At 39.6% G+C, this 22,054-nt stretch overlaps 1 protein-coding gene across 3 annotated transcripts in view; it reads right to left on the bottom strand.

Annotated features, from left to right (window-relative positions):
• DOCK8 (dedicator of cytokinesis 8) overlaps positions 1–22,054 on the bottom strand; it is a 246,704-nt gene that overhangs the window by 181,305 nt on the left and 43,345 nt on the right. For 2 of the 3 annotated variants that reach the window (XM_066368042.1, XM_066368043.1), the window contains exons 2-3: positions 15,020–15,122; positions 1,881–2,056 (exon numbers count right to left, since the gene is read on the bottom strand). In XM_066368042.1, coding sequence (XP_066224139.1) covers positions 1,881–2,056; positions 15,020–15,122 — 279 coding nt within the window. Of the gene's footprint in view, positions 1–1,880; positions 2,057–13,824; positions 13,869–15,019; positions 15,123–22,054 lie in introns of those variants that run through there. The other variant, XM_066368044.1, reaches the window with a different exon arrangement.

Here is a 22,054-nt window from a genome sequence, read left to right as displayed (position 1 = left end):
ATGATAGTTTATACTTAAATACCATTTATTATGCATTAGACACTAATGTAATCATTTTAATGTAGTAATTCAGTTAATTTTCTATCAGCCTCATAGGACAGGTGCCATAATTATTCTCATTTTGCAGAAGAATGAGATGAGAAGGATTTGGCTTAAAGCCACCCAGCAGGTGGTAGAACAGGGACTGAAACCCAGGCAGCTCACCTCTGAAGTGCAGGCTTACAACTACCATACTATCACTGGCTCAACATAGAATTCTGGGCTAGGCACAGGGGGCTCAACTCAACTGGAACAGCTGTGGTTCACTTTGATGATGACCATGGTACCTTTCTGGGCTTTAATTACAAGAAGACTTTGGGGCAAGGACTGAAATAGCACAGGTTGTTTTCAAGTTATCAGACAGACAGTTTAGCTATAAATTCTTGTGACAAGATAGTATTATATTAAAACACAATGCTAAGAAAAAAATGATCCCCTCTATCAAATTTCAAAAAATAAAAATCCTCCTACTTCTAAATTACTATAAGTATTTTAAACAGGTTCTGTCAAGATACTAATTCATTTGAAGATAATTAACCACAAATTTTACACAAAGAAATCAAATTAAATGATTTCCCTAAAGGTAGAAATATTAGATGTTATATATATTAACCTGAATATATATTATATATATATTATATGTATTATATATATACCTGAATAAATGAACTGAATATATGTATTATAAATATATACCTGAATAAATAGACTGAAATCAGGGAAAAATGTTTTCCAAGGATCACAAAGCTTTTATTTTGTGGGAAGTATTTTCAAAATGTTAAGAGCTGAGCATGTGGTCTCCTACGTGAATGAGAACTGTCTAAACAACAGAGCAAAGGGTCAAAAATACCATATTACTGTCATCCAGCCTCCTGTAACTGTGATAAAATGAAATCCAAACTAGAACCAGAGTAGCCCAGAGTCACGAGGGTAGGAGCCATGTCTCATGACCTCTTTTCTGAGAATTTTTAGGGAAGATGAGAAGGTTAGAAAAGTCCAGGAGGATGTGAATCTTACCTTTGTTTTGAAAATGAATGCAAAGAAAAGTTCACCCTAAACCTCTAAAGAGACTGCTTTTTACACTACAGAAGTAAAAAGAGTTTCATTTATATATAATTCCATTATTTGATACTAAGAACTAATGCCCATGCTATAAACATATAGAGTCACCCACTGTGGAAAGTCAAGCCCTAAACATACTCACATATTCACTCTACAGAGTTTTCTCTATTACTTTTCTATGTGACAAACATTTCTTCAAAGACAAGAACTTTGCCTATTCATTTTTTTTTCATTGCAATGCGCAGCGATGCTCAACAAATGTGGGTCCAATTTATGTTTAGAACTTGATCCAATAATAAACCAATTAAAGTGCTTCTGAATGAAAGCATTTTTAAAACAATTTTTATGAAAAATCTTGACATATTTACACATGGAGAACAGAGGCTTCATGGGGTCACATGACTTGCCCAAGGTCACTGAGCTGACACCCAGGCAGTCTGCCTCCAGACCCTGCATATGGGGAGGGGGGCAAGGGAGATGTTGAGGGGAATACGGGGGAGGGGGGATGCATTCGGGACAACACTGGAATCTATGTAAACACAATAAATTAAAATCAATAAAAATAAAAAAAATTAAAAAAGGAAATATCAATGCATGTATGAATGAAGAAAGAATTAAAAAAATAAAAAATAAAAATAAAAAATAAACCTAAAAAAATAAAATTACTGGACTTTATTTTATTTAAAAAAATTTAAAAAGTCCAAGTGAAGGCCTCTCCCCCCTCACTAAGCACAGGGATGACAGTCACAAGCCCATCCACATGTTAATAAAATGATTACCCTTCCTCGGGCAGAGAGGGCTGCAAAGTCCGACATTCCTTTGGCGTAAACACCACCTCCAAGTTGTCTTCGGTGAACTCTCCCAGCTCCTGGGCCAGCTCCACATCCAGGCTGTTCAGGTGCGTCATCAGAAGTCCTTCAAAGTCCGCCGGCTCCACTGGATCATAAAACTGAGGCTGCAGGGGGAGGGAAAAGAAAAAGGAGGTTCCCACACTGTTTTCAGGTACAAGCACCAAGGCGACAGCAGGTGTCTGCCTCGCTCGCCCTCTTTCCACTCAAGTGAGCGCTTCCCTCCTCTCGCACCCCAAGCAGAGCTGCCTTCAGAGGAGCCGTCAAACACAGCGGCAGTGATGCGGAGAAGCAACGCGGCTCTGAAAGTCGAGTCAGAACATGATGAGTAATTAAAATCATACCCCAAGGCAGAATTTTTCTCTGCTTAATTGCATCTTGATGAGAAATCCTGAGGAGATCCGAAATGAGATCATAAGGCTTTGCTAAATTTTTGTAATTTTTCCTGCAAAAGCTCTCTGAGGCCATGTTTACCCAAATAAGATGAAGTAGCAAACAGAGGCAATTCCCAGAAATTCAGGCAAGCTCAACATTCCTTTGAATATTTAGGCCTGATGTTTCCTTTGGCCTGGGTTAGTCTATATGTTGGTTCTTGAAAGCACTTCATTCGTAATCACAGCTCACAGTGAACCAGACTGGGCAGCTGAGACACTGCAAGGCAGTGATTTCCAGACACCACAGGGCTGACCGGTGCTGGCTGGGAAGACATCTTCGCTGACAGCAGTCGAATGAGTAAACTAAGGGCAAGTGGCTGAGGTTTCATGGCTACTGTACTCACTTTATAAGGGTGGCTTTTTTTTTTTTCTCTTCAGTTATGTTCTTCCACATTGAAGGTGATAAAAGAAGTGATAGAAGTGGAACGTCATTCAACAAATAATTTTTTTAATTGTTAAAATAGAAGGTTGGCAATTCAACAATTTTTTTTGTCTGTGAAGTCCAAAGACTTAGGAACCACTGCCTTAAGGGAGTAAAAGAATCACATCAGTTGTTTTGTGTAATACTAATAACATATTCCTAATGATAATAATAATAATAATAATAATAGTAATAGCAGCTCTATGGTGTTCATTTATGGCAGACTATTTGGAGTCATCAGCCCAAGAAGGTACTGTTCTCTGCCTCTGGCCCCCCTAGTGAGAACCAACCAAACAGACCCCCCAGATTCTTGACTTGTACTGCCTCCGTATGAAAGAGGGACGGAGCCAAGGGAAGTACTAATAAAACCAGTTTTCATTGCCCTGAAACTGTACAGCAGACTAGATGTATGGGTCCCAAGTTGGAGCAGAGGAACAAAGGACTACTGAAAAGGCAAAAAGAAACAGGAAGAGAGAATGTAAATGTGTCTCCCTCCCCACCCTGCTGGCCCTGCAGGTGAGGGAGCCATGAGTAACATGCTGGCAAGGGAGGACAAAGCTGAGGATTGAGCACCATTTGGCTTCCTTTTTGTCTGAGATCCTTGAAGGTGGAGGACATACACGATGCCAGCACCTTCACAAGGACAGAGCAAAGACACTCTCCCTAGTTCCCCATGGCAGAGGACAAGGAAGTTTTCCTCGCTTCTAATTGGAAGAGACTCTGGAGGTCAGCTAAGGAGAGGACCATTCTCCTTATAGGCTGCCTCTCAAAATAAAGTGACAGGGACCAGCAGGGGCCCAGGGAGCCAGAGATCAGCCTAAGCAGGAGCCAGGTGGGGACAGAGTTGCAAGGACACTATTGACCTCTGCCAGAGGGTATAACAGGCATTATCTATGCACGCAACAACAACAAAAATCTACTGCAGACTTATGTAAGACCAACCTCAATAGGGGAAGTGAACTTTCCCACTCCTCACTGCAACACAGCACAGAAAGTTCAGGTTCAGGAACTAAAATGAGACTTATATTTGAAGTGAAGAAAATTGCATTTTGGCTCAGTGAATTGAGCGTCGGCCTGGCGAGCAGATGTTGCGGGTTTGATCCCTGGTCAGGGCACACATGAGAAGCAAGCATCTGCTTCTCTTTCCTTCTTCTCCCCTTCCTCTCTCTCTTCCCCTCTTTCAGCCAGTAGTTTGACAGGTTTAAGCATCGGCTCCGGGCACTGAGGATAGCTTGGTTGGTCTGAGTATTGGCCTCAGGTGCTGAGGATAGCTCAGTTGATTTGAGCCTCAGCCCCAGACAGGGATTGCTGGGTAGATCCCAGGTGGGGCACATGCAGAAGTCTATCTCACTATCTCCGCTCCTCTCTTTTTAAAAAAAAAATTGCATTTTTTTTTGTTTATTTGCACAACCAACCTTATTACTGTAAAGTTTATATCCATTGACCTAATAATTTTTGGGCACTTATTTTGTGCCAAAAAATTGGGCTAGGTCATATATGACATTGTCGCATTTAATTCTTACTAAAATTTTGTGAGGTACACATTTTTATTATCCCTATTTTACATATGAGGAGGACAGTGAATGCCAGAGCTTTAATATATAATTTGCTCATGGATGGTTACTCATCTGGGAAGTAGCCCGTCTGGAATTCAAACCTAGGCAGGCTCATGTTTTGTTCTTAACTACTATAATTTTGTTTTCTCTTGTGCGCTTTTCAGAAAATCTGCATTTCCAGAAATAATTAAAACACAAGGCAATAATAAGTGTGTTTGGAAGTGAGTCAAAAATATACATTTACTACTACTCACAAGTTCACTCTGGGCTTCTCATGAGACTGGCTGCTCACATAATAACAGTAAGTTAATTAATTAATTAGTGAAAATGATAATAAGTGTAAATTTAATATGAAGAATATCAATTACTCAAGTAAAAGCACTGGAAATATATACTTAAAAGTTATAGTGAAGCATGCTTTGAAGCAATGTGACTCTAGCACTAATAACTAGTGAGCAGAAGCTTCTATAGAGAAATGGCATTTGTGTGAAACCAGCAAAGAGAAAAACAGTTAGCTTCAGCCAAAGTATTATACTTGTCATGTCTCTGAAATTCAAAGCCACATATGATGAAAAACCTGGCAGCTAAAGAGCCAAAGAGAAAGGATGGCTGACTCCCTCATTCAGTAATTATTTGCTGAGCATCTACTGAGTGCAAACCACTGAGTTGGTCATTAGGGACACAAAAGAGTACAGGCAACTATTCCCATACATCATCTCATGGATCTTTAGTCAACAACCATGAGATGGTGGAGTTTATCACAGTCTCACATATAAATCACTCTTTGAAGGGGAAGAGCTGTAATAAAAAACACAGTATCATCATTGAACACTAATTGTGTGGCAATGTGCCAAGTGCAATATACACAATTGATCATACAGTCATAAATTCTTGAGGTGTGAATATGTTTCGGAACTGAATAGACTATAAACAAAAACTGTAATGATAAGAGTTATTGAGTACGGTTCTAGCACTACACACAAGCTGGTATTTAATAGTCTCCTCTACCCTTTCCCTTTCCACACTGAAACTGACAAGGGAGGAAGTTGTTCATTATAAACAGTGATGTAAACTAGTCTTGCCGTTGGCAAGTGGGTGGAGAGCCCAACTGCTCTGAACAAGGCCTCCATGCAAGTTGCTCCTCTTGCGAATTCAAATAGCTGGGAACCAAGAGAGATTTCTCTTTCTAAACTATTTGAAGTCTTAATCTCAACAGTAGGATTTATTGTGAGGCAATCAATAGATACATACTAAGACAGGGGTCCCCAAACTATGGCCCGCGGGCCGCATGCGGCCCCCTGAGGCCATTTATCTGGCCCCCGCCACACTTCCAGAAGGGGCACCTCTTTCATTGGTGGTCAGTGAGAGGAGCATAGTTCCCATTGAAATACTGGTCAGTTTGTTGATTTAAATTTGCTTGTTCTTTATTTTAAATATTGTATTTGTTCCGTTTTTTTGTTGTTTTTTTTGTTTGTTTGTTTTTTGTTTTGTTTTTTTTTTTTACTTTAAAATAAGATCTGTGCCTAACCAGGCGGTGGCGCAGTGGATAGAGTGTCGGACTGGGATGCGGAAGATCCAGGTTCGAGACCCCGAGGTTGCCAGCTTAAGCGTGGGCTCATCTGGTTTGAGCAAAAGCTCACCGGCTTGAGCCCAAGGTTGCTGGCTCAAGCAAGGGGTTACTCAGTCTGCTGAAGGCCCGTGGTCAAGGCACATATGAGAAAGCAATCAATGAACAACTAAGGTGTTGCAACGCACAACGAAAAACTAATGGTTGATGCTTCTCATCTCTCTGTCCCTGTCTATCCCTCTCTCTGAATCTCTCTCTGTCTCTATAAAAAAATAAATAAATAAAAATTAAAAAAAAAAAAAAAAATAAGATCTGTGCAGTGTGCATAGGGATTTGTTCATAGTTTTTTTTATAGTCCAGCCCTCCAATGGTCTGAGTGAGAGTGAGCTGGCCCCCTGTGTAAAAAGTTTGGGGACCCCTGTACTAAGACATACAGCATGCCTATTTAGGGATAGGCAAAGGGAGAAAATACTGGAGAGTGTTACAGTGGTATTGCATTTCTTTGGGGGCTGAAGTCTGGGAACGGCGTGGTGGGGGGATGCTAAGGTCAGTCCCTAAGGCAGGACTTGGGCTCTTGGGGGCTTCAATTCCCTTCCTTGTATGTTTCCAACAAGGTGGGCTACCAGAGTTTCCTTCTGCTGGAGCTGGAGGATGGAAGGGAGGCTGAAGCTATATTATAGCACAGTGGTCCCCAACCATTTTTTGGGCCATGGACCGGTTTAAAGTCAGAAAATATTTTCACGGACCGGCCTTTAGGGTGGGACAGATAAATGTATCACGTGACCGAGACAAGCGTCAAGAGTGAGTCTTAGATGAATGTAACAGAGGGAATCTGGTCATTTTTAAAAAATGAAACATCGTTCAGACTTACATATAAATAAAATGGAAATAATGTAAATTATTTATTCTTTCTCTGCGGACTGGTACCAAATGGCCCATGGACCGCTACCGGTCCGTGGCCTAGGGGTTGGGGACCATTGTTGTAGCATACACATACCTTCTACTGATACAATCAAGCATTAATACTGGTGCTCCTATGAAGGGATGTTACCAAGGTAATTAAAGTCCCTAATCAGTTGACTTTTAGTTAATCAAAAGGAAAATTATCTTGGGTGGTCTACATCAATTGGATGCCTTTTCAAAGGTGGTAGAAGCCCTCTCACCGTTCAGTTCATGCCCTGGAGTTTCAGCTTGCTTGTGATTTTGCCTTTCTTACTGTCATGGAATCTTTGCCAGTCACCACCAGTAGGTAGGCCAATTCCCTGTCATCAGATCTTTAATATACATACATATATGCATCAGCTACTGGTTCTGAAGCTCTGGCTGAACTTGGAAAAATATACCAACTTTCATTCATTCAACAAATATACTCACTGGGGTCTTACAGCCATCCTGCACCAGGCTGAGGGGACAGTCACTGTCCTTAAGTGATTTTCAGCACTTCTCTAGTGCAGACATGTGCAGTCTTTCTTTCTAGCTACTTTTTTTTCTTTCAGAGGCCTGATCAACAGAATACTACAAATACACAAAAAGATTTTAAATACTCAAAAAGTTTAAATTATTCACAGTTATTTAAGGGAGTTTGAGCTTTTCCTTGTCCCCTAATGCTCATCAAAGGCTAGTTCTCCTGACATGGGGTAAAATTCAGTTTGTTCTGAAATTGAAAATTTCGACAGCACTAGAACAATATCTGTTTAAAATTAATCTATGTGGTTCCTAGCACAGTGTAGTATGCAGACAGCACACTGACAGCAGGTGAAAATAACTAATCTGGGCAATATCAGTATTTCACAAATTAGAAAACTGAAAAACAGAAAGGTGAAATGACTTGACACAAAGGCTGGAAAGAGGCATGATGTCTTTAGGCGCCCTGGCTTTGTACCCTCATGAATGTTTAACTTCCATGGATGTGGTAGCAAATCTGCCTGGCTGTTCATGAGAGACAAATCTTGTCAAAGTCACCCGAGACCTCCATGTTGTCAAATTCAATGGCAGTTTCTCAGTCCTGGTTTATCAACAATATTGGACACAGTTAATCACTCCTTTCATCTTGAAACACTTTCTACAGATGGAGGGCACCCAATTTTCCTAGTGTGCCCCAGCTTCTGAAAGTCCATGTACCAGAGAACCTCTAAGTCCCAAACAGTTGAGAGGAATGGTCACTCTACCTTTGAGACATCACTACTTCTGGATTCTCCTCCAGCTATGTAGCACCCCATAGGTTTGCATCCTATGTAGGGTTTAGTCCTAAAACCTCTCTTTTCAATCTGCATTCATGCCCAGATATTCTCATCTACTCCCATAACTACATTTTCTTTTCTTTTAGGTTATAAATTTATATCTGCAGCCTCAAACTTTGGTTTCAAATCCAGGTTGACTTTTCCAGTTATATCTCAACATCATCACTTGGTGATCTAATAGACCTATCAAACATAACAAATTCAAAACAAATTCTTAATTTTCCTGCCAATCTATATTCCCATATCTTCCAAGTCTCCATATCTCAGCAAGAGGCAATTCCATTCCACGGGCTGTCTGGGGCAAAAACTTTGGAGTCAATGTTGCTTTCTCTCTTTCTCTTACACCTTAGGTATCATCCATCAGAAAAATCCTACTCACTTTTCTGAGATATATCCAGGATCTAACCACGTCTCACCTTCTCTACTGTCACCACCCTATAACAAAGTACCACCCTTACTTGTGACAACTTTACCCAGCCCAGTCTATTCTCCACATAGCAGCCAGAGTGATCCTTATATGAAGCACCCTATAAGCAATCTTTATAAAAATTCTGATTATGCCTGACCAAGCAGTGGCACAGTGAACAGAGCATCGGACTGGGATGCAGAGGACCCAGGTTCAAGACCCCGAGGTTGCCAGCTTGAGCACGGGCTCATCTGGTTCGAGCAAAAGCTCACCAGCTTAGACCCAAAGTCACTGGCTCAAGCAAGGGGTTACTCAGTCTGCTGTAGCCCCACGGTCAAGGCACATATGAGAAAGCAATCAATGAACAACTAAGGTGTCGCAACGAAAAACTGATGATTGATGCTTCTCATCTCTCTCTGTTCCTGTCTCTCTGTCCCTATCTATCCCTCTCTCTGACTCTCTCTCTCTGTCTCTGTAAATAAAATAAAAATAAAATTCTGGTTATGCCTGGCTGGTACTCAATGCCTCCAGTGACTTCATCTTAACCAAAGGAAGAACCAAAGTTCTTTCATGGTCGCTGAGGCTGATGACCCAGCCTTGCTTTTTTTGTGATGTCATCTCCCACTGCCCAAGCTGCTCAGCTCACACTCTGCTTCCTTGCTGTTTCTGGAGCAGGCCCCATACTCTTGCCTTGGGAACTTCGATCCTGCTGTTCCTTCTGACTAGAATACTCTTCCTTCAGATAGCTGTCAAGTTCATTCATAATTCTTCCCAACAGTCTCCTTTCCAGATACAGACCACCCAAATAGCCCCTCTTCTGTGTCATTCTCTGTCCCCTTTCCTGTTTCACTCTTCAAATCTTTAAAAACCCCTTGAGATAGTGTATATTCACTTTCTAATCTATGTGTCCCATTCTGGAATGTAAGTTCCATGAGGCTAGACCCTTGACTATATTCACTACTGTACCCCCAGCTCCTAGAGCAGCTCCTGTCACAGAGTGAGACTCAATACATATTTCTTGAGTGAATGAATGAATGAATGAATGAATGCTCAAGAGAATCCTTTCAGCTCTCTACTACATTTAAGTAAACACAGATCTGAAGATAGGTTTTTTTGGCTTCAGTAATGTCAAAATACTTCGTGGCTTAGATTAAACAATACTCCCCAGCTTCCACTAATGGCAAGCTGCCATTGATGCCACAGAGGAGAAGATGCTGACATGCCAACACAGGCATCCATCTATTTTTACTGTGATTCTTGGCCTCACACATGGCAGTAATGAAGCTCCTGCTCTGTGTGCAGGGCACCACGCTTTCATTATCTCTTTCGTTGTGCATTTGCATGAAAACTATTTTGAGATCTTCATTTTCCATCATGTCCCCTCCAATGAAATAAATGAAACCTAAGAACAGCCCAACCCCTTAAAAGATGAAGCACACAAGAACAATGGCCCAAGAAAAATAAAAGAGGGCCATATTTATCAAGTGAGCAGTAAGAGGAAAAGGTTGCATTATTCTGTAGAAGCTTTAAACACATAACAAAATGAATGCTTTCTAAAGTATAAGACTTTTTTTTCTTTTACATATATGTTATACAGAGGTGGGCAAAAGTAGATTTATAGTTGTGACTACGCAAAGCAGTGAGTTACTAAAACTATTGTAATAATCATAACCTGAATACCTTTTCCATATGAACAACTATAAACCTACTTTTGCCCACCCCGTATACAAACATGTCATGTAATGATGGTGTTTTGGTACATAACCAGGATGTGGCTTTTTACATCATTTTTTTCAGTCAGGGTTGTTAGGGCCTAGCTTATTCATTCTATTTCATATTAAAACTTTTCTGTTCTCGTTAATTTTTTAATTTTTAATTTTTTAATTTTTAATTTTTTATTGATTTGAGAGAGCTAGACAGAGACAGAGACAGAGAGAAAGATCAATTTGTTGATCCATTTATTTATGCATTCACTGGACCTTGTATGTGCCCTGGCCAGGGATATACCTTGTTGTATTGGCATGATGCTCTAATCAACTGAGCTACCTGGCCAAGGCCTCTATTCTTTTTTTTTAAGTGAGAGGGGAGGAAACAGAGAGGCAGACTCCTGCATGCGTCCTGACTAGGATCTACCTGGAAACCCTCATCTAGGGCTGATGCTCAAATTAACTGAGCTATTTTTAGTGCCTGAGGCCAATCCGGCTTGGACCAACCAAGCTATCCTTAGTGCCCAGGGCCACACTCAAATCAATTGAGCCACTGGTGATGGGAGAGGAAGTGAGAGAGAAGGGGGAGAAGGAGGGAAAAGGAAGCAGATGGTTGCTTATTATGTGTGTTCTGACTGGGAATTGAACCTGGCATTGCCACATGCTGGGCAGACACTCTATCCACTGAGCCAACTGGCCAGGGCCTCATCTCATTCTTTTAAAAATAGATTTTTTTCCTCTATAAAAAGTAGGTTAAGTTCATTAACTCCATCCTCAGTGTCTCAAATCCTCTTTTAAAACTTAGGGCACAGGTTCCAGCCATTTCTTCTCTAGCATATTTCACTCCCCTTTCTACTTTGAATAATCAAATATTAGTTTCAGCATTTTACAGTTTCATTTAAATGAAGACATCAAGTAGAGAGCTGTTCGCCAGTGTAGGTGGTTGATATCAGAGAGCGTCTGGTCCACCTGTTCACATGGCTGTGGCAATGGAGAATGCCAAGGTCAATAGCGATTTTACACTTAAAGTCCACTCTCTCTGGCACTGGGCACAAAGTACTCTAATGAGAGTGTCAAATAGGCCCAGGAAAATTCTACCCTCATGTCTAAACCACCAACTCCAGATGGTGGTTTTTCTTCATAGTCAAAATTGCAATATTTTAAAATATTTTTTATTTTGAAAATGCTTATATACAGTCATCACAGCTAACATTTACAATTAGAGTTCAAAACAAAAACCCAATCAAATAGAAAAAAAAAATCAAACACACCCTTCCTGTCCTTTGATTTATCAGATTTATGACAGAAGCCACTGACTTTACCTAAGGATATGAACAGGGTTAGCAAGTGGTCCTTGCTTATCATACTTTCTGAAACTCGGAGCAACTAGGACAACAAAAGAAACTTCCGTTTCTTTGTGTTCTTCCTCCTGTTTGGAATACTCCTACTATGTAGGTCTTTAACCTAGATGACATGTTAAAGTCCCAGGAAACTTTAAAATACTGATACCTGGGCCCATCCCTTGGGATTTTTATTTAATTGTTCTATGGTGGGCCTGGCCACACATGTTTCTAAAGGTCCAGGGGATTCTGATGGGCAGCCAGGGCTAAGAACCTTCCTCTATGTCTCCTCAGCCTTCCCCATCAATCGTTTACCTCCTATTACATCATAGACCTTTCTCTCTTCTGCACACCTGCCATGCTTGAAGCCAGTATGGATTTTCCATATTATCTCACACAGATCACAAGACCCTTCAGAGGCAAAACCATCTCCTAGTCATTTTCTTTTACTCTCCTGGTGCCAAACACATAGATAGTAATATTAGCCACTATTTATACAGCATCTACTATGCCATTCTATATTAATGAGGGTAGCATTCGTATGCAATATTGCAAGTGAGGAAACTGAATCCTTCACAGAGGTTAAGTAACTTGTCCTAAATTATACACCTAATAATTGACAGTTATACTTCACCCTGATCCATCTGACTCCAAGTTCTGTCCTCTTGCAAAACAACAAATTATCATTGATTAAGTTTTAAATAACTTTGTGCCAAGTTAACATTTAAAAAAGTTAAACAACTATTTGTATCAGCATGTAGAGTTGTTGAAACAGTGGTTATATAAACAAAGGTAAGAGAAACAAAAGTCAAAAGGCACTCAGTCTTACTTTTCAATTGTCTCAAATAATACTATGAACAGTCTATGGCTCGTCGTTTTAAAAAAGTTTTTTAAAAGCTGCTTCAGGTTAAGAGTCTCTAGATGATAAACTACTTACATGCCTTGCCAGAAATGAATCTTGCTGAATTTGTCCCGTTACCTTTCTATGAAATGAAATAATTCTTTTAAGGGAAAGGGAAATCACCATGTAAGCTAACTTCTGTTGGAGGAACCTTCATTAGGGAAGATGACTCAAGGGAAACAACAGTCACTTCATTCTGATATTACAACATGACAAGCAGGTAAACATCAGGGTGATTTCCTAAGTGAGCCATGCTTTTTCTTTTTTTAAAATGGGAATCGAATTCAGGCCCCTTGGCCTCCCTCCCTGCTTGCTCTTAAGTCAATTAACAAGAAGGAACAGGGGCAGCAGGCTGTGCTGGCGCTGGAGTAGAGACCTGGGGAAAGACAGAAAACTAAACTGGAATAACGAGGAGTAACAGATTTTAAAGGCTATTCATTTGCAAACGAGTTAAGGAATAATCTATGACAGTCAGGAACACATGATTCTTGTATAGTTAAAGATTTTTGCTACTTCTTTGGTATCTTCTGTTAGAAAATGGATCGTGAAGTCACATGTTAATTCGACTACCCAGCTAACGAAGTAATTCATCAAAATTTACCTCCGTCAAAACCTACTATTGATGGAGTAGCAGAACTACAAAAGGAACACTTGCAGACACTAAGCAATTGTTTTCTTTGAGACTTTAAATTTAAAAAAGGATTTGTCCTGAAGAAGTTTGCTGGCCTGCAGAGAAAGGGTTAAAGCCTGTGAGTGAAACTTCCTTAAAGCCTCTTAATATTTATGTCCACACTTTTTCTCAAGACAGCACTGCAGAAAGCAGCAGTCTTAATTTACAAAGAAGCAAAGCACCAAACCCCATCTTCTTACCTTGTTTAAGATGTAACAGTGTATCCAGTCACATTTTAACTGAATTCTGCACATTTTGGAGTAAAATTTTAGTCAGAAACTTACTAGATTTTGGAGGTTTCAATAAAATATGTATTAGCATCAAATTAAAACAAAAAACATTTCTAATTTATCTTGGTTCAAAGTTTATCTGATATATCTGAAAGTATGAACATTATGCAAATGATGTACTTTTATTATCATCTACAATTTTGCAACAGACAGAAAAAGTACCAATAAAAACAGCAGTCTAGCAAGCCACCGAAGTCATCAAAAGATTTTTTCAGAGAAATGTCATCACAAGTTACCTTTTGCTGTACAAGGTGCTATACAATTTTTAGTAGTGCTATTTTATCCATGACACAACATACAAATTATCCTACTGGAATAACCACCAATCATTCCGGTCAACATACCTCTAAAAGATACACAGTTACACGGCGTGTAAATTGTTACAGGAGGCAAAATGGCGGGTACCGGAAACTGAGTGGAAGGTTACAAAATTTCTAAGAGCAGAAGTGGTTTTGAAGTAGTAAGTGAGCAATAAAAAAAGAACCTAACCTCTGCAAGATAACCGCCAGAGCAAGCAAAAAAGTGCACGGCTGTGCTTGAGGAAGTGAGTTCAGTGGATGCTGGAGCTCTCTCAGAGAGGAAGTGAAACTCACTTCTGGTTTTGTAAACCATCTCATTTAAGTCAGATTCATCCTACTTAGTACATGTCTGGCATTTATTCTGCAAATAAATAACACATATGTGCACACTTAACAATTGATGTTAAAAATGTAGGTAACCTTCAAATTAAGGTTGTTGTTTTTTCTTTAATATTGCAGGTTTTTTCCCCAATTACAGTTTACTTTCAATATTATTTTGTATTTGTTTCAGGTGCACAGTAAGAGTGATCAGATAATCAGATACTTTTCAAAGTGTCCCCTCATACTTCCAATACCCACCTGTCACCATACACAGGGGAGGCATGTTTTTAAAGTAAGAGTTTGAACTGTCTGATTCCAATTATATAAAATTCCAGGTAAGGCAACATTATGATGACAGAAATGGTTTCCCAGGGCTGGCGCTGGGGTGTTGGGAGAGGAGGCAGACGGGAAAGGGCCACAACGGGTTGTTTTAGGGTAGAAACTGTTCTAAATAACTACAAATAGGCCAAACTCATCTAAAATGTGTAAATTCTATTGTATGTAAATTATACTTCCAAGAAAATGATTTGTAAAAATTAAGGTTTGTAACTTGGCTTTTCAGGTTTTGGAAAACATTTTTTCCCCCAAATAAAAACATGTTATTAATAGTAAGGTTCCAGGCTAATTCTTTCCCTCCCTAAAATATGAATCATAATTTGGGTGAACTCAAGTAGCATGGAAATCCACAGAGTCCAGGGACTTCGGAACCACGACCCTTGGAGGTCCATTTTGTATCCTAAGCCCTAGTTGAGGGAGGAAGAGTGGGAAATTGTCTGAAGTTAAAAATTAGGCACAGAGCGAGAAACCGGTGGCCGGAGAGGTAAGGCAGCTGCGGGGAGATCAGAGAAGAGCCAGGAAGCGTTCGCTGGGCACTTCTGCCCTTGACCATTCTCTAAGCACACCTGTAATTCATACTTACTAGTTGAAGAGAGGGGAAGCCAGAGGTACTTATGCTTTGTCGATGGTACTGGCCAAGGTTTGGTGGGAGGGTGAACTGTTTCCTTAATTCCGCTGAAGAATACCTTGGGTTAAAATACAAAAATCTAAATGAAATGATTATTTTTAAAAAGCATCACAATAATAGACACAATCTTTGATGTCATGTTACAAAATTTCTGCTCTGGCTGAACAGTGGGCAGAACTGACTTGAACATTCACAGTGGCCTGTGGGTGGACTTTGGCGTGATAATATATCCCCTGGAGAAGTTCACAGAGGCCAGGACCCCGGCCGCCCTGGATTCTGCCCCGTGCTGGAGGGATGATAGCATGAGGAGGAAGAGCTTGCAACCCCGGGAAAAGGTCCAGGGCACTCCGCCCAGGCCATTCCGAGGCACTGTCTCTATAATGAGAACATCTATCTCTGACCAGAGTCCTAAATCCTCAGCTGCCATTTGAATGCAGTCATTCTCCTTTCTGCCAGTTAATCCCTCCTGATTGGCTGCCCGCTATAGCAGAAAACCCTACGGAACTGTTATTTGAACACTTCTAGCTCCCTTAGGCATCTTGGTGCTGCCTGGAAGTCCAAGGGCGGCATTTTTTCCAAACTGCTCCTAGTGTAAAGATTCCTGAGTCACCCATACTGACACCGCTAGGCACTCAGTCAGCTCCCTGGTAGCTGGATGGAGCCCAGGAAAATAGTTCTCTAGTGCCCATGCTCACCTGCTGGCATGAGCCTGCTCACCAGTGAGATGTCGGCTTCTGAGCTGACATCAGGTTGACATTCGGGCACTCATTTGTTCATTATTTGTCTGAAACTCAGCACACATGTTCTCGGGAAATTGGTTGTTGTTGGTGGCTCCTGAGGCCAGCTCACAAATGTGTAAACCACAATGAGGCCACTGTAGAAGCTAACAGAGATTACTGAGGATCACATGAGATCATGTATTTGAAACATGCTGTGTTTCAAATAGGAATATATAAATCTTAAATTGTATCATTTTAAAATAGAGTATTAAATATTATAAATAAACTTATACTTTCTCTACTGTAATATGTGCTAGGGCATAATTACTAGCACAGGCTTCTGACATCACTAGTGAAGTTCCTGACAAGGTCTTTTTGACTCCCGACCTTGACAATGTGGTACATCCAGAGAGGCAAGACATACGCCTATGGCATCCATTCTCCCACCTCAAGAGCACTTCAGTTTCCTTTCAGGATCTGCACACTTCTGTTGTACATTGTTTAGTCCTGGTCACAACTACAAATCAAAGAGGTGGGCACACAATCCACCCCAGGACAATGATCTCTCCTTCCCAGTATTCTGAACGATGGATCGGTACAAGAATGGAAGAAAATGGCCGGAGCACATCACAGTAGTGGTGGCCCCTTACATCCTGATGTGAGGATATGTGAAAGCAGCCCATATTCACGGTACTCTTTTAATTTCCTGAAGCATGCTATTTATTTTTATAAAAGTATAAAAAACATACTAATATAAGAAGTATGTATTCTAGTATCCATCAAGGATGTGCAAATCAAAGCCACAAGGAGATGCTACTTCACAACTACTAGGATGGCTATAACAAAAAGATGGGCAATAACAAGTGTTGGTGATGATATGGAGAAACTGAGGCACTCATACATTGTGGGTGAGAATGCACATTGGTGTAGCTGCTTTGGAAACCAGTGGGGCCAGTGCTCAAAAAGTTAAACAGTGTTCCTGTATACCCAGCGCTCTTAGGTATATAGCCAAGAGATCTAAAAACATACTCCCACACAAAAACTTATACATGAATGTCCATAGCTTCATTATTCATGATAGTCAGAAAGTGGAAACAACCCATCATCTTATGAATGGATAAGCAAAATGTGGACTATCATACAATGGAGTATTATTCAGCAATAAAAAAGGAGAGAAATACTGATATATTCTACAACACGGTTGAACCCTAAAAACAGTATGTTAAGGGAAAGAAGCTAAACCAAAAGAACACACGTTGTATGATTCCTTATAGGACATGTCCAGAATGAGAGCACGCTGCCTAAGTCTGGGAGTACTGGAGGCGAATGGAGAGGGACTGCTGATGGGAAAGGGGTCTCTTCTGGGGGGATTTAAAATGTTCTCAAACTGACTGGTGAATGGATGCCAACTCAGTGAAGATACTAAAACCCACTGAATTGTGTGGTATGTAAATTATTTTCAAATAAAGCAGATAGATAGGTATAGACAGATATAGGTATAAATGTGTCTGTGTGTGTAAGTATTCTATAGAGACAAGAGTGAAGGCAAGAATTGCCAAATTTAGCATGACAGCCCAGAATGGAGAAAAAGGTGCAGCTTTTGATCCCAAGTGCTCAATACGTTGATTTTCATTACAAGTTGGACAGTCACCAATTTCTAAAAAAAAAAAAAAAAATAAACAGATTAAGCCACTGTCTAAAACTCAAGGCCCATCTTCTATAAACAATTGTATCTTATGTTTGGCACCACAGGTACCCAAGCCAGCATGGCAGCCATTAATTTGCTTACTTAAGAAGATGACCAGAGTCACAGAATGCTGAGACAACCAAGCAAAGGTCCTTTTTCATTTCCGAGTTAACTTTTCACAGACGAGACTGGCTGCTCCTGTTACTTCTGTCTCCAGGCTCTACCCCCTCCCAAGACCTCTAAAGTAGCACATTTTAGTTTCCTGGCCATTCTAAAGTCCTTCCTGTCATAGACCAGAGGGGTCCACCTGAAACGGGGATACCTGAAAATGTTCAGGAAAGGAAGTGACATTGTGTGAGAATATAAAAAATGGGTTAGGTTCTTGTGTTCATTTTGCAGCAAAATCTGTCATACTATGCCAAAGCCCCGATACTTTTTTCATCATGAAATTGTAATGATCCTGCTCTCCAGTCTTTCTTAAACAGATTCAGCTGGCATTTTTGTTGCAGCCCTTCTTCACACAAGTTCTTATTCAGATCCATATAACTGATCTTTCCCGGCACGTTGAGTCTGACCCAGTACCTACGGATCCTATTTCCTGTCTCTACAGAATCAGTTCTACAACGGGCAACTACATCTGTCCCTTCAAAACTGTATGGAAACGAGCTCTTTGTCCTCAGAATGGAAGTAATTAATTATCCCATGTGGAAAATAATTGCTTTGGATCACTTAAAGAACTTTATAAGAAAATATTTCTGGAGAGGACCTATATTCAAACTAGCTATAATAGGCTGGAATGATAAAACTACATGCTGGTTAAGCTGTGAGAAAACCAGCATGCCGCACACCCCTGTGGGTTCTATATTGGTTCATTGTGTCTGGAGAGCAATACTGTAAGATGCAATAAGAACTAGAAAACTGTCATTATTCTTTCATCTAATTATTTCACATTGGAGAATATACTCCATGGAATTCATACAAACAAAAATATAATTTGAGCAGAAATGCATATGAGAACTCTGCATATGATAGCAAATATTTGAAAATAATCAGACCATCCAACACTTGGCAGAACACTTAGTTAATAATAGTATAAAATAGATTAAATATGATTTTACCATTTAAAATAAAAAATGTGAATTAGGTTGACCCATAGAAACATACACACAAAATAAGTTATAAGTAAAAAGTAACATGTGGAACTGAATACAAATACCTTCTAATTCATGTGTAAATATTTCACAAGGATGAGAAATCTTTTTGATAGTTATATAAAGGCAGTTTAGTATCTACCCCAGTCAGCTCTTTCTCCTATAAAGCTGCTTAAGCTCATCATTAAAAAAGAATGATGCATATATATAAAGTCAGATGCAGGCATAAGTGCACTACTTGAGATTTTTTAAAAATCATGTAAATATCAGATATTAAGTTTACTGATATGAAACTTCATTCTCAAAAGACCACCTAGCATCCCAGTATCTAAACAAACCCTCTTTTTCCCTGCACCAGCCCCAGGGAAGCGGGAAGCCTGCCTACACATGTAAGAGAACTCAGCCAGGGCGAGAGCTCACCTCAGCTTAGTGTCCAGGCAGGCATTGCATACAGGGTTTATTTCCTCTGCATTTAAGTCTCAGACCAAATTCAACATGTCTAACATAATTTTCATGATGCTAGATTTATATTGTGATAATATTTCCTTGATGAACTAAGATACCCTTCTTCTAACCACTCAAATGCTGTATAAATACATTATCTCGATTTCTACAAATTTAACTGAAAAGGAGCCTTGGAGTTTGTTTAAAATGTTGGTACCCGTACTAGGAGTCAGAATTGTGGAAGGGGGTGGGTAGCAAAGCTCAGTGTTTACTCAGATGGACAGATAATTGAGATATACACAGTTGGGACTAAGTACCAGTGGAACTAATGAAGAGCAGAGCTTGCTAAGTGTGGCCTATGGACTATTTGCATCAAATAATCAGCTGCTTAATAAAAATGCAGATTCCTCAACTTTACTCCAGTCCTGAATCAGCATCTCTACCATGTGGCCTGGAAATTTTATTTTAAACCATCAACTCCAGGTGATTTTGTCTCGAATGAAGCATAACATTCACTCTGCAAGACTATGAGAGAGTGGTTGATTCATTCATTCATTCATTCATTCATTCATTCATAAAACATAGAGGGCACATAAAATGCTAGGCTCTTTGCCAAATGTTAGGGATTAAAGTCCAAGAAGATACTATAGCTGCTCCTGGAAGTTAGTCTAGTGCAGGGGTCGGGAACCTTTTTGGCTGAGAGAGCCATGAACGCCACATATTTTAAAATGTAATTCCGTGAGAGCCATACAATGACCTGTGTACATTACGCATTATCCAATAAAAATTTGATGTTGTCCCGGAGGACAGCTGTGATTGGCTCCAGCCACCCGCAACCATGAACATGAGTGGTAGGAAATGAATGGATTGTAATACATGAGAATGTTTTATATTTTTAACGTTATTATTTTTTTTTATTAAAGATTTGTCTGCGAGCCAGATGCAGCCATCAGAAGAGCCACATCTGGCTCACGAGCCATAGGTTCCCGACCCCTGCTCTACTGGGTGGAAAGGAGGAAGACAGATGGATAATTAAATACATAATTATAATATAATATAATAAGTATTATAATGCAGGATTGTGCACAGTGTCTCAAGAACAAAGAGGAGGATGTTACTAATTCAACCCCAAAATGATTAGGAGGCTTCTGGGATAAGAGGACTTTTGAACCATATTTTGAAAAAAATAAATAAAAAGAGTAAGATCAGGTTTGATGAAAAAGAAGACAATACATTTCAAGTATTTTTTAAACATTTCATAACATCTAGACATTAGCTTTTCATATTCCTACCTCAACTATTTTAACCATCAGGCTGCCCTGTTTCTTTATAGCAGATATAGCTAGAAGAGCAAAGAAAAAGGTGAATTAGTCCTGATCTCTGCCATTTGCCAAGTGTTTGAGTTCAAGTACATTAGTTAACCAGGCTGGGTCTTAGTTTCATTACATGTAAAACGAAGGGGCCAGGCTATATGATCTCCTGGGCACCCTGCCAGCCCTGACTGGCAAAGATGCTCAAGAATCTCTAGGCGGAACAATCAGCACAGTGATCTACCCCAGCAGCTGTGCTAGGAAACCAAACAGCTCCGGAAGGCTTTGCTCTGGCTTTCATCCCTGAAAGAAAATCCTCTCACTATGCTGCTACGGCCAGCAGCCAAAATGGTTGGAGGATTTTAAAACTGATTGAAGGAAAAACCTTGTCTAAAAGCATTTAAAGAAGTTTAGGGTTTTCCTGAATCGGACATGTTTTAAACAATAGTGAAAGGGGTAGAATAAAGAATAGCAAACATGTATTTTACATTTAGTAACTAATTCCTGACTGTAAAACACTCAGTAAATACAAAGTATAAAGTACACAGCTGGTAATAAATAATAACTATGGACATTTGTGGGTGGCAATCGTGGCCACAAACATATGGTAAAATTGAACCTAATAAAATAGTCATTGCTCAGGACTAGAAATGATTTATACCAAGTAAGCAATAAAAGAATATCCTGCCCCAAACTTCCTAAATTATAAGGTTAGGGCACTGTAATATTAAAAAAAAAATTACAGGATTTAAATTTTGTTGTATGTAGAAAAACTAGCTCTGAATGATATAAATAAGACAGGGCTGGATCTCAGTGTATGGTGTGAATAAGGTCCCAAAACACAGGGCTGGCTCTAGAGCAGTGGAAGGGATTCAACCAGTTCACACCAGTTCAGCAGAACCGGTAACTACTGTAGTGTGTTGTTGAGTTCAGTGAATCGGTTGGTAAAATGACACTTGCAATCAAGGTTCTCTCTAAGGTGGGTGCCTGAGCAGCCACCCAATGTGGAAATCACAGATTTACATTCCTTACTCTTCTTTTAATGTTCATCTGTGCAACAGCGTATGCTAAGCACCCATAGTAATTAATGTTCATTCCGTCCATAGGTGAAAAAAATTGCAAGTGAGGATGCCAATGAAGAAGCAATATGGAAATATCTTAAATAATAGTTTTATTGGTTTTTATCAGGTATTTAATATTTTTCATTAATGTTTTAAAACACTTTCTTATAACATAATCTAGTTTTGTGTACCTCTTTTATTGTTCTTATTTAAGTATTAAATGCATTAAATAATAAACTACTTTTTGGTATTTTTTTATACTTAAAACAGTCATTAGGGCAGAGAACCAGTTGTTAAATGATATGAATCCCACCACTGCTCCAGAGTGAGTAGTTCCTGGACCACATAGAATGATCTCAGGCTGTTTCTGAGGTATATGTCCTCTGAAACTTTTAGTAAAGTACACCTTGAAATTATAAGGCTACAAAATGAATTTCTATAGCAAATTTTATATGTATATGATATATATAATATGATATAATATATATTATATATCTATTTACATATATATTTCTATCCTTACATACGCATACATGCATTCGTGTTTTGAGCAATGCAGTCTTGAGTGAATTCCTCAGAAGTTTGCCCACTTGAGTCTTCATAATAGGTATTTAAGGT

Source organism: Saccopteryx leptura, chromosome 2, assembly GCF_036850995.1.
Source record: "Saccopteryx leptura isolate mSacLep1 chromosome 2, mSacLep1_pri_phased_curated, whole genome shotgun sequence".
In the NCBI taxonomy this organism is placed as follows: domain Eukaryota; kingdom Metazoa; phylum Chordata; class Mammalia; order Chiroptera; family Emballonuridae; genus Saccopteryx; species Saccopteryx leptura.
Note: the sequence above shows the minus strand (reverse complement) of the source record. Positions and strands in the feature narration are given on the sequence as shown.